We start from the raw sequence: 12,887 nt of genomic DNA on the forward strand, positions 1-12,887 counted from the left end.
TCGTTTTCTTCCAAACACTGCTCAAGTTCAAGCTCCATTGAATGCTCTGCTGGCCGGTTCAGTAAAAGCCTCGCATCCAGTAAACTTAACTGGAGACAGAAGGCATTTGAGGAATGTAAAGACAGTATTTGCAAAGCAGCATTACTTGCCCATCCTGATTTACAAGCTAGGCTGGGAGTGGTAACAGGTGCTTCTGATGTGGCCATCGGAGCTGTATTGCAGCAGTTTAAAGACGGTATATGGCAACCGCTAGCATTCTTTTCACGAAAGCTTTGCCCATCTCAAAGGAAACATTCCTTTATGATCGGGAGCTTCTCGCGATTTATAGAAGCATACGATACTTCCGACACATGTTAGAAGCTACACATTTTACTATTTATACTGACCACAAACCGTTGAGTCACGCGTTTAGCGAACGGAAAAGTAATTGTTCAACCCCGTCAATATAGACATTTAGATTTTATGTCGCAATTTACGACCGATATTCAGCATATAGCTGGAAAGGATAACGTAGTCGCAAACACGCTTTCCCGCATTGAAGAGCTCCAAATCCCGATAGATTTAGAAATGTTAGCGAATATTCAAGAAAATGACGAAGAAATTCAGCAGTACCTTGAAAGCGAAACCTCACTGCGTCTTAAAAAAATGTATATCGATCCCCAATTCAGTTTTGCCGATATGTTTTTAATTTTTTTTACAAAGAGAGTAAAAATATCACGTGTAGTTTATATTATTTAGATTAAACCTTAAACCAAATTATATTATTTAGTAGTGTAGTACGCAGAGCAGTCCATATCACAGTTAGTAGGCAATAATCAACGAGGGAGAGGAGTGTTAGGGTCGGCAACGCGCATGTAACTCCTTTGGAGTTGCGGGCGTACATAGGCTACGGAGACTGCTTAACATTAGGCGGGCCGTATGCTTGTTTGCCACCGACGTAGTATTAAAAAAAATCGAAGTTAAACTGTTGTGAGACATACTAACATTAAATCATTTTACGGTTTAGACTCACTTGTTAGCGAGCGACGCGGCGCGCGGCTGCGGCAGTACGCAATACACGGTCGTCGTGAACGCTGCTCGCACTATTAGTGCTTGAGAAAGGAGACCTAGGCTCTCCGAAACATGTCGCGCGAGTGACTAAAACAAGTAAGTCTAAACCGTAAAATGATTTAATGTTAGTAGGCAACGATTGTGTGACTTACACATATTATCGTAAAAAAGAAATGAGTGTACCTTCACGATAGTACTTTTTATATTGTACCAATATTTAGAGAAAGATTCATAGTCGTTTTTAACTGAAAATTAAGGTAAAACTTATTTTTTAGAGCAGTCCCGAAAGTATCGAAAATACCGGGAAATATCGGTTTCAATTTTGCCTGGTACCGAAAATCCCGGATCTTTTAAACAGCACCGGTTCTGCAATCTCTAGATGAGTCACATTCTGTTTAATATTACTAAAGCGGATGAACACTGGCTCTAGCTGGGCACAATGTTTACCTTTGGCAAGCTGTCACTCGGACGCCACGTCACCTAAGTGTCAAAACTGAAATTGAACTTTATGCACATTCACGTACACAGACCTAAAATGTATGCTTACGCATAAAGACAGCTGAAGTGTGGGAAAGGGAAGCCATCACGTATATGAACATCCCATGAGTGCGAAAGAGTCAGACTACAAATGAGAAAACGTAACCATTTTTGAGTGACAGGCGGCCCAACTCGACCGGGAGCGCATTGCCGTATTTTTTAATCTTGAAAATAAAAAGAAATCAGGAAGAAAACGTACAATAAAGTAATGTAGTGAAGATGGTGTCGTGTAGTGTGCCGGATTGTAGTATCACAGGGCGAAATAACCCAGGCAAACATTCATTTCACAGGTAATTATGATATTCCGAGCGAAGTTTTCTTAACGATATTTTGTCAAATTAACAGCATAAAAAGTGTAAAAAGCTGGTTTATACAATTAATTATAAGTTTTTCTTCAGTTGTGTGCTGATATTTTATCATATTAGTCAATAATTTGGAATATTTTGTGTAAAACCTTAAACTGTTACTATACGCTAGGGCTTGACAAAATGTTCATATGACTGTATCGATAACTTGTCGGTATAATAGGTACAATATATATTTAACTATTTTTTCACATCATTAAGATATTAGCCTTTATAACCGAGTTAAAATAATAACAATTGTTATAAGTAACACCTTTTTTGAAGGTGCACATGTTTAGCGGTAAATTTAAACTTCACTTTCCAACACAGTAGGTACTTACTTACATTTTAGCCACTTTTCTACGACTTTGCCGCCAACACAAGGAAACACAAGACAGCGTATACTTGCACAAAGCGTATACACACCCAATCCAACTTGTCAGTAGAAAAAGGAGCGAAATCAGGGGTGCGAAACTCCTAGCTTCGGGAAAACTCGGCTCTGTTCGGCTCAGCATTGCTCCGAGCAATTATTAGGGTTGGTACTACTTGACGTCCCTTTGCGTGCACGGTCGTGCACACAGTGGTCACAGATAAGATAATGATCTGAATTTTGACAACCCTAAATAGCCGAAAGGGATAGTGCTATATATTAGAAAGAGACATCGTGATTCGACCTTCGGTTTTGTAGGAGGTTTCCTTTCTGTACGGTAGCACTATTATTTATTCTGTGGCGAAATTAATATTTTCTGTGGTAAGTCAACTCTGTGCGCCTACTGTTAGCATGTGTTTGTGTTAACGACGTTGCACCACACACACGCATACGACGAGAAACCTGCTTTAAAGCTGTAACGGTGCGGTGCGGTAGTATGTTACGACTATTATCAACGCTTGCTTGCTTTTTTTTTTCATTAGACTTTACTTATCTTATACGGAGTTACATAATATATATCTTTTCACATCAATTCGAAATAGTAGATTGTGTCACAAGGGAGCAAAATGACATATTTACGGCGAGGGCGTAAATTGAATCCTGAACGAAGCGAAGGATTCTATAATAGAATCCCAAGAGTAACGAGGGATTCTAAAGTAGAATCCTAAGCATAGTGAGAGATTCAAGTGTGTTACGTCCAAGATGGAAATAATTATGCTACGATGTGACACATACTGCTTTTCACATCACCTATGAGGTAATTATGATTTTTAAAAATATTATTTAAGCTAAAAAAAAAACCATCTTGGGCGTAACACACTTGAATCCCTCACTACGCTCAGGATTCTACTTTAGAATCCCTCGTTACTCTCGGGATTCTATTATAGAATTCTTCGCTTCGTTTAGGATTCAATTCATTCATTTTATTTTAATAAGAAACATTGAAAGAGTAGTCGATAAAGCAGTCAAACACCGATAGATTATTAATATGTTGTAACTTGACATCACTAGTTTTGATCTCACATAGACAATTTACGCACACACTTGCATTTTATTTTTGGTCGCACTTTTAAAGCCTGACAGTTGTTCTTATGTTGCTCTGTGGTCTGTGACGGATTACCTTTGGCGTTGGACCTGCGGTGCCGATATATCCGTCATTGGCGTCCAGAAGGTTAAATTAAAAATTTCAGAAGTACCTATTAAAAGAGTCTATCTAAAGTGCTGCATGTTCGCAGATGGGGTGGGGGGGGATGGGCTTGACGGCGGCGAGCGGTGTGATGGCGGTGGAGGTGTGCACGCCGCTGCTGCTGCTGTGCTGGCTCTGCTGCTGGCCCGACGACGGCTCTGGTACCCTTCACTTCTTGTGGCTCTGTGAGCTGTAGAACCCCCATAGCCGTTACATTTTGAAAACTTTTCTAAAAATTAATAAATTAAAAAAATCCCTCTGTAAGAATACCTACTTCTCGCTTCCATATAGATTCGACCAAATTGTAAATCTGCTTGGAATTTGTTTTATTTGTGATGCAATAATAGTACATTTCGATGCTAGTGCGGAAAAATGACATTTCCGCACGTGCATCGAACGACGTTTTTTAATACAGTTGCGAAAAAATAAGAAAAGCAACAAGTAAGGAATGGAATTCGAAACTTTTATATTATTAATTCTGTGACATCATTGACATTGACATTATGAAGAGGTGTTTTTCTAGCTTTTATTCGACTAGAATAGATTTTGTTATTATTATTGAACCCACTTCAATGAAAGTTTTTTTTTTCAAATGCATGTTCTATAAGACAGAAACAATTGTAAATATTGAAACATTGTACTATTATTACCTAAATATCGTTATTTACGATTATTTGTGTATCGTATATTTATAAAAACAATATCGAATGTTGCCTTTGGAAACTTAAAATCATGGAGACTATATAAAGGAGCCAAATCTCTATGTATGAAAAGTGTCCATCAAAAAACAGTAATTAGGCGGCGCCACCATACACGGAAATACTACCAAAATCAACCTACGTAATTTGGTCGGGTTATTTGTTGGTTCATGTTATACTCATGTCCCAGACCCTAACTAACGCCACCGGAGAGATTAGGAACTATTATTTAAAGCTGAAAGCGGTCACTTTTGCAACAATTCTGCCATAAGAGATTGGCATCCTTTTCTATACCATCCATAATTCAAACAACTGATTAAGAACGGTTTTTCAACATTAAAAAATATACTTATAATGATGAAGAGTTAAGTAATAAAATATAATATATGCATATTTTTCGTATTCTTACATTAACAGTAGGTTTTTATGTTGATTAGGACGTTTAAAGGAAACTAATATTAACACTCATCAATAAGTAGTCGTGAATTAGAACAAGTAAACATTTAAAAAAATTGGAAAAGTAAAAAGCACTAGTTCGCGTAAACCAACTTTCCGCACGCTAAACAGCCACGAAAAGTAGCACTTTTTGAGCAACTGTATTAAAAAGTATATTTACTTATTTACTTACACGTATGTCGGGTAAATCGTAAAGAATCTCCCAAAGAACTATGGTTTGAGTATGGTAAAATCATCGTAACAAATAGCAATATCTTTCCACAGACTCGTCCAGCTCCGGGCATCCTCGCAAGCCTGTCTTAGTCAGTAATGGTTCGTATACTAAATTATCTCTAAATTCTTATATTTTCATTTAAGCTCCTATTTTTTTGTTGGAAATAGGCATAGAGGGAGATTCGAACTTTATAATCTTGTTATGATACGGTTGTGGATATGAACTGTCAACTGTCCATTTCATAACAAGATTATAAAGTTCGAATAGCCCTCTTGTGCGTATTGTTTGTTGAATCAAATAAAAACTTTTATAAAAAAAAAGATAAACCGACTTCAAAAAGGATGAAATAAAATATTATCCTTTTTAGGGTTCCGTGTTTAAGTATATGCGTTACCAACTGATATGTTTGAAGTCGGTGCCAAGCCAAATTTTAAACCAGGGATTTTGGTGTAATTCGATAAAGATGCGGCTATATAAGTATGTACGTTGGATTACCTAATGCAGCGTCCTACGTAGGCGAACAACACGCGAATGCGAAGCGGCGCGGCACGGTGCCTTAATTAATCCTTTGATACCTATATAGAAGTGTCCTACGTGGGCGATCTCGTTGCGAACGCGAACGCATTGGGCCGGCCGCGCCGTGCCGCGTCGCTTCGCTTCGCGTTCGCGAGTGTTCGCCTATGTAAGACGCAGCGTTACACGACGACAATAAACGAACTTCCTGTACACCTCAGAACAGAACACACGGTTGAACCTTCTTGGCGCAGTTCGTACCATGCTTGTCGGCACGTTAGTGTAAATCTAATACGTTTTGTCGTCGTATTTTTTTAAAGAGCATTTCTTACTAATTCTTAAACAGTCATAGCACGCAAGTGTGGGATTGGGACTGAGTTATTTTCTGTCGCTTATCCAGAGGACTACATTTCAAAATATAAAACAATTCAAGGAACCTTCATGCAAAATTTCAGCTAAAGCGGTTCAGTTGTTTAGCCATGAAAAGGTAGCAAAGAGGCAGACATAATTGCTTTCACGTTTATAACATTTGTACAGTTGTAATGGGATTTATTGACATAAAGCTGATTATTTTTGACTGGTATTGTTACTACTTGGAGTACTTGGCTTGGCACCGACTTCAAACATATCAGTTGGTAACGCATATACTTAAACACGGAACCCTAAAAAGGATAATATTTTATTTCATCCTTTTTGAAGTCGGTTTATCTTTTTTTTTATAAAAGTTTTTATTTTTCCATTTTTAGTTTTAAGACATTGTTAAGAGCGTGACGCATGAATGAAAAACATAATCATGTTTATCTGTAAATTCGTAAACTTTATTAAATAATCAGAATTTTCCTCGAGTCCGTCTGGGAAATCATTCCTGTCAGTAAATCCATTCTCCGCCCCGCCACTGACCCAATCCCTCAAACCCCCCGATCACTCAACCTTACAGCACATCAACCCCTGATCACTGAACCCCTCGACCCTAAACCACCAACCCTTCAACCGCCATTCCCCGACCCCTAACCCCAGACCCCTTAACTCCTAACCCTAACCCCCAATCCCACTCCCAACCCCTCAGTCTCCGACCCATCAACTCACCTCCCCTCAACCCCCAACCTCAAACCCCCCAAACACTAATACCCTCTACCTTCACCTCTCAGTCTCTTTGGTTGTTTCCAACACTACCTACATCAAAAATCATAATACACATACGAGGGAAGTTATCAGTAGCCTTACCACGAGTTTGACATTGATATATTCGCTATCGTGTGCGTAACTTACTGTTTATGCATCTCGCTCGTACTGGCGTATTAGTACAAAGTAAGTTACGAAGAATATTTTGTGCCAAACTCGTGGTTAGGCTACAGTTGCACTACATCAAATTGGTGGTTTTGGTGAGGAAATGCTTGAGTTACTTTAGAAAACACCGAAATTACCATACACGTGCCTTTATAAATTGAGGAGTTCCCTCAATTCCTCACGGATTCCATCATCAGATCAAAACCAAAAATATTACGAAAACACCTTGGAGAGGTAACTTCTTTCAAACAGAAAAAGAATAACTCAAATCGGATAATGGGTGCCGGAGTAATCGCTGAAATCATTATGTGTGTCCTAGCCCTAAGTTAGCTCCTAGTCATTAGTTAATTTGCATGTTAATTTGTTTTGTAATAGCACTAACATTATTTTTATTAGCTATGTAAGTTACTAACACATATGGGTGTATTAGGCCTGAAATAAATGACAATTTAATTTAATTTTAATTTTAATTTAATTTAATTTAATTTAATTTAATTATCATCAAAACAATCATCATCATCAGCTCCGCTTCATCAAATTGGTGGTTTTCGAGAAAAAATTATCAAGTTGCTTAAGAAAACGACCAAATCACCATACATGTGCCTTTAAAAATTGAGGAGTTCCCTCAATTCCTCATGGATCCCATCATCAGAACAGCACCAGATTAATGTGAAACCACCTTGGAGGTAGTTCCTTTCAAACAAAAAAAGAATTGTTCAAGTCGGAAAACGGGTCTCGGAGTAATCGCTGAACATCCTACATTAAAAGAATCATCATCACTACCTTCAAAACAATCATCATCATCAGGTCTACTTCATCAAATTGGTCGTTTTCGAGAGAAAATGCTCAAGTTGCTTATGAAAACACCCAAATCACCATACATGTGCCTTTAAAAATTGAGGAGTTCCCTCAATTCCTCAGGGATCCCATCATCAGATCAGAACCAGATTAATATGGGACCAACTTGGAAGTAGCTCCTTTCGAACAAAAAAATAATGACTCAAATCGGACCACGGGTCTCGGAATAATCGGTGAACATACAAAAAAAAAAATAGCCACAACCGAATACAGAACCTCCTCCTTCTATGAAATTGAAGTCGGTTAAAAATCACGTTAAATGAGATGCGGCATCAATCAAGTTAACTCGTATAAGGCCAAAATTTACATATCGACCTCGGCCCACCTCATCTTAAGACACTGTTCTTACTGTACGTGTAAAGATCCGTAGGGATATTAGATTCACCAACAGTACCAACACTCACTTGATCGAGATAAACTTGAGATTACCATTGTAACCAAATAACTTTTACAGTACATATGGTGCTACTTTCTCGCACTAGTGCGTAAAATAGCACTTTTGCACCACTTGTGCATATGTCGAAAAACGCTGCACGATACACGTGCGAATAGGTAATTCGCCACTCGTTTCGAATTTACTCTTTTCCGCACTTGTATCGTAAATAACTATCACAGTACATATGGCGCTACATTCTAGTACTAGTGTGTGGTGCGGGAAAATGGAGGCGCAATTAAACAAATGAATGCTGATTAAAGACTAATGTTATAGTTAAAGTTAGACATACTTAAAAGAGCACTTTTCGTGCATATGTCGAAAGTTTAAAGGGCCATATGTACTGTAAAACTTTGTACGATACACGTGCCAATAAGTAATTCGCAACTCGTGTCGATTTAAAACACTCCCTGCGGTCGTGTTTTAACGTATCAACACTCGTTTCGAATTTCCTCTTATCCGCACTTGTATCGAATAACTATTTCAAAGCTTTGCTACGAAATGCTACGTTGTAGACGCCCAGTTTACTAAGCTACGAAAGTTGTGCTACGGGCGGGCTGAAAGCACGCCCCGCCCGTATCACAATAAGTCATATAGTGAAGTGACTGAAACTGCTTCAAAGTTTAGGTATAAGATTCTCAGCTACATTCCAGTTGCACAATTTGCTTTGATGAAGACTTATATTTGTCTTGTGCGCAGAAGGTTCGAGGCGGTCATCAGGACTGCGCGCGCGCACTTTTGGGAGCAGCGTCGTATCATTGCATCTTCCCAGCACCTCTGGTAACATATTTACATGCTATTTACACATACCAGTAGGTAATAGTCGAACCAACGACGTAGTTTTCAGTGCAAAAGATCGTACAGTTTACTGTGCTAATAGTTATTTACGATACAAGTGCGGAAAGTAGGAAATTCGCTTTTGAAAGTAGGAAAAGTTCTTATTCCCGCACTAGTCCGGGAAATTAGCACCGTATTTAGTGTACAATTTTTTGTACGTTGCTAACACAACGTCTATATTTTTACAGCTATGACAGTACAACTGTAATTCTAGGGTCCCCGAGCCTGGCTGCGCGGAGCCACGATGACCTAACTTTAGCCCGGGCCTCCGCACCAGAAGTGATACGAGAGGTGCTCACGCGGCGCGACTGGGACCGCTCCGCGCGAGAACTCTTCATCCCGCTGCGGCCCGACCCAGAGACCTTCTCCTCCCCCCACTCGCCCCGCAGTCCCATCGCCCCACGCGCGACCCCTGAGGACCTAGGTCTTGACCCACCTTGCAAGAAACACCACACGAATATTAAGGGGCGTAAGGAACTGCGCGCGGCGCCTTCGGAACGTGATGAGGAAAGCCCATCAACTTTTTACATCGGTGACAACCAAACTGATAAACGTAAGCTTTAACAGTAACATACCGGTCAATTCGAACAATGTGATAATTACTAGATACGAGAACAATACGAGATCTAATAGATACCTTATAGTTTAATACTCAACTAGTTATCTTTTGCAGTTCGATTCGGGAAACCAATTGTCATTTCACGCTACAATTATTGTATATGGATATCCATTGGATGTCTAAGTAATATTATCCTAAGCAAATCTTAAAGAGATCGTTCAAGAGGACATTCGGAATCGCGGAAATAACAAATTTGACATGACTTTCTTAAATATCTCGTTATCGTTTCTGTTTCATGTCTAGTGGATATCTAGATCATTGTTCGAATTGGTCCGTTAAACGCAAAATTGATGCTCGTTTTATGACATTAATTTATCATAATAGGGTATTTGATGACTGTATTTGAAATAAATTATTTTACACCATGTAAGAAATAAAGCACCAGAAGATTAATTGAGAAACGTAGACAGCAGTTATTTTTAGACACAATTTATATTTTAAAACCCGTATAAAGAGTAGAGTAAACTATAAAGAGTAGGTAATTTGATCGTTACATGCTAGTGTTTCATATAAATTCCATAGTCTGCCACGATTTTGATCACATACTTGTGGACTTAGTGTTATTTATACGTCATAATTTGATAGAAGTTTGACATTTAAAATTACACTTGCACTGCGTGTGCTATCAAAATCGTTGCAGACTTATCTTGGTCTAACTCTAATAGCAAATCGTTTTGACAGTTCGAAAAAAGAAACTGATTTGACTAGCAGGGAAACCCTATCCACCCTATCTATCCTAACTACGTAGTTTACTATTATGGAAACTACGACAGGTTAACTGAAAGAGATCCCTCAAAGAGATCAGTTCGCCTTTGTACAAGCTTAGTATATTTTATTATTTGTACCATGCATGTTATTTTGAATAAAAAAAAACTATTTATTTATTTAAAAAAGAAAAAGTGCTTCTTGTGCGTTCTTCTATTATACATTTTGTGTGCTAACTGTAACATGAGATTATGTGCGCAATTATGCATTATGTATTTTTGTACAATAAAGAGTTTACTACTACTACTACGTACTTATACTTATATTAGGAATAAATGCCTAAAGATAAATACGTACTTACCTGAGCAATGGAACCGATTTTGATTATTATTCTTTTTTTTAGTGGAAGAAAGACCGATATGCTCCGCGAAACAAGAAAAGCAGTGCATGAACGAGTCGATCCGCTGCAAGGAGCGGCCCTGGCGGCTAGCGGCGGCGGGCCCAGGGCTGCCCGGGCTAGCAGTGGATGAGGTGGACGCTCTGGACGCGCTGGTCGCTGCTCCGAATGCGTTGGACGCCACACTGGACTCACTGGACTCGCTGGACTCCACGCCGGACGCGCTGGACCGCTCGGGAGCTATGCACCACGCACTAGACTCCCGCGCCGCAGCTGATATGGGCTACGCTCGGATTGTGCCCCTCTCGCCAATTTCTGTTGGTAATTAATCTTTAAAAGTACCTGCATTGTGTTAATAAGGACATAAGTTTAGTGTTCGCGACTGCCTAACAGATTTCTAAACAACCCCCCACTACTATACTTCTAAATGCTACGTCGTATTAGTTTTGTTTTTATTATGATATAGGAGGCACATACATGCGTTGCGGCAGGTTATACAGAAGACTGAGGAGTATAACCTCCCCCTTTGCCTTGCATTTGTTGACTACGAGAAAGCCTTCGATTCGATCGAGACTTGGGCTGTGCTGCAGTCTCTCCAAAGGTGCCAAATTGACTACCGGTATATCGAAGTGCTGAAGTGTTTGTACGAAAACGCCACCATGTCCGTCCGACTACAGGGCCAGAGCTCGAAGCCTATTCCATTGCAGCGGGGAGTCAGACAAGGAGATGTAATCTCCCCAAAGCTGTTCACCGCTGCATTGGAGGATGCCTTCAAGGTTCTGGACTGGAAAGGACGAGGCATCAATGTAAATAGCGAGTACATCACTCACCTTCGGTTTGCCGATGATATCGTAGTCATGGCTGAGACCATGGAGGACCTCAGTGCGATGCTCGCTGATCTCAGCAGAGTATCTGAACGAGTTGGTCTGAAAATGAACATGGACAAGACGAAGATCATGTCTAACGTCCATGTTGTGCCAACTCCCGTATTAATCGGAGGCTCTGCGCTCGAAGTTGTTGACGATTATGTATACCTAGGACAAACAGTCCAGTTAGGTAGGTCCAACTTCGAGAAAGAGGTCACTCGTCGAATCCGACTCGGTTGGGCAGCGTTCGGGAAGCTCCACAGTATCTTTTCGTCCAAATTGCCGCAGTGTCTTAAGTCAAAAGTCTTTGACCAGTGTGTGTTGCCAGTGATGACATACGGATCTGAGACGTGGGCGCTAACAATGGGCCTCATAAGAAGGCTCAAGGTCACGCAAAGGGCAATGTAGAGAGCTATGCTCGGGGTTTCTCTGCGTGATAGAGTCAGAAATGATGATATCCGCTGTAGAACTAGGGTCACCGACATAGCTCGCAGAATTGCAAACCTTAAGTGGCAGTGGGCGGGGCACATTGCTCGCAGAACTGATGACCGGTGGGGCCGGAAGGTTCTGGAGTGGCGTCCGCGTACCGGAAGACGAACTGCCGGTAGGCCTCCAACGAGATGGAGCGACGACCTGGTGAAGGTCGCGGGAATTCGGTGGTTGCGAGCGGCACAGGATCGGTCGGAGTGGCGAGCCTTGGGGAGGCCTATGTCCAGCAGTGGACGTCTATCGGCTGACATGATGATGATGATGATAGGAGGCAAACGAGCATACGGATCACCTGATGGTAAGCGATCACCGCCGCCCATGGACACCCGCAATACCAGAGGGGTCGCAAGTGCGTTGCCGGATTTAAGATGGGAGTACGCTCTTTTCTTGAAGGTTTGAAGATCGTATCGGTCCGGAAATACCGCAGGCGACAGTTCATTCCACAGTTTAGCTGTGCGAGGCAGGAAGTTTCTGGAGAAACGCACAGTCGAGGACTGCCAACCATCTGGTGGTGAGGGTGGTAATGTTGTCGCGTAAGACGATGGCGAAAAGAAGCGGCAGGAATTAATCCGAACAATTCCTCGGAGCACTCCCCGTTATCTTATTTCTCTTATTATCAACATAAACTTACTTAGCACTATGAAAACGGATTATATCGCGTATATTGAATTTATAATACATCCCGATGTTTCGAACTCTTTACAGCGTTCGTGGTCAACGGGTAACTGAGGAAAACTACAAAATGCTAAAATACCTACATACTAAATAGTTATTTGTGCAACAAGAGAGGAAAGTTGGTTTTTCTTGCGAGTGTTTATTTTGAGTCCCGAGAAAGCGAAAGATGCTATTATTGAATCACGAGCGAAGCGAGTGATTCTAAGGTAGAATCTTGAGCGTAGCGAGGGACTCAAAAACACGAGATGTAAAATAACTTTGCTCTCGTGTTGCACACATAATTTTTCACCTCA

At 40.5% G+C, this 12,887-nt stretch overlaps 1 protein-coding gene across 1 annotated transcript in view; it reads left to right on the top strand.

Annotated features, from left to right (window-relative positions):
- Positions 1-3,604: 3,604 nt before the first annotated feature.
- Positions 3,605-12,887, top strand: part of LOC134753091 (uncharacterized) — a 14,031-nt gene continuing 4,748 nt past the window's right edge. The window contains exons 1-5 of the mRNA XM_063688856.1: positions 3,605-3,708; positions 4,966-5,013; positions 8,706-8,786; positions 9,058-9,396; positions 10,571-10,885. Coding sequence (XP_063544926.1) covers positions 3,612-3,708; positions 4,966-5,013; positions 8,706-8,786; positions 9,058-9,396; positions 10,571-10,885 — 880 coding nt within the window. The 5' untranslated portion in view covers positions 3,605-3,611. The remainder of the gene's footprint in view (positions 3,709-4,965; positions 5,014-8,705; positions 8,787-9,057; positions 9,397-10,570; positions 10,886-12,887) is intronic.

Source organism: Cydia strobilella, chromosome 2 (assembly GCF_947568885.1).
Source record: "Cydia strobilella chromosome 2, ilCydStro3.1, whole genome shotgun sequence".
Classification (NCBI taxonomy): Eukaryota; Metazoa; Arthropoda; class Insecta; order Lepidoptera; family Tortricidae; genus Cydia; species Cydia strobilella.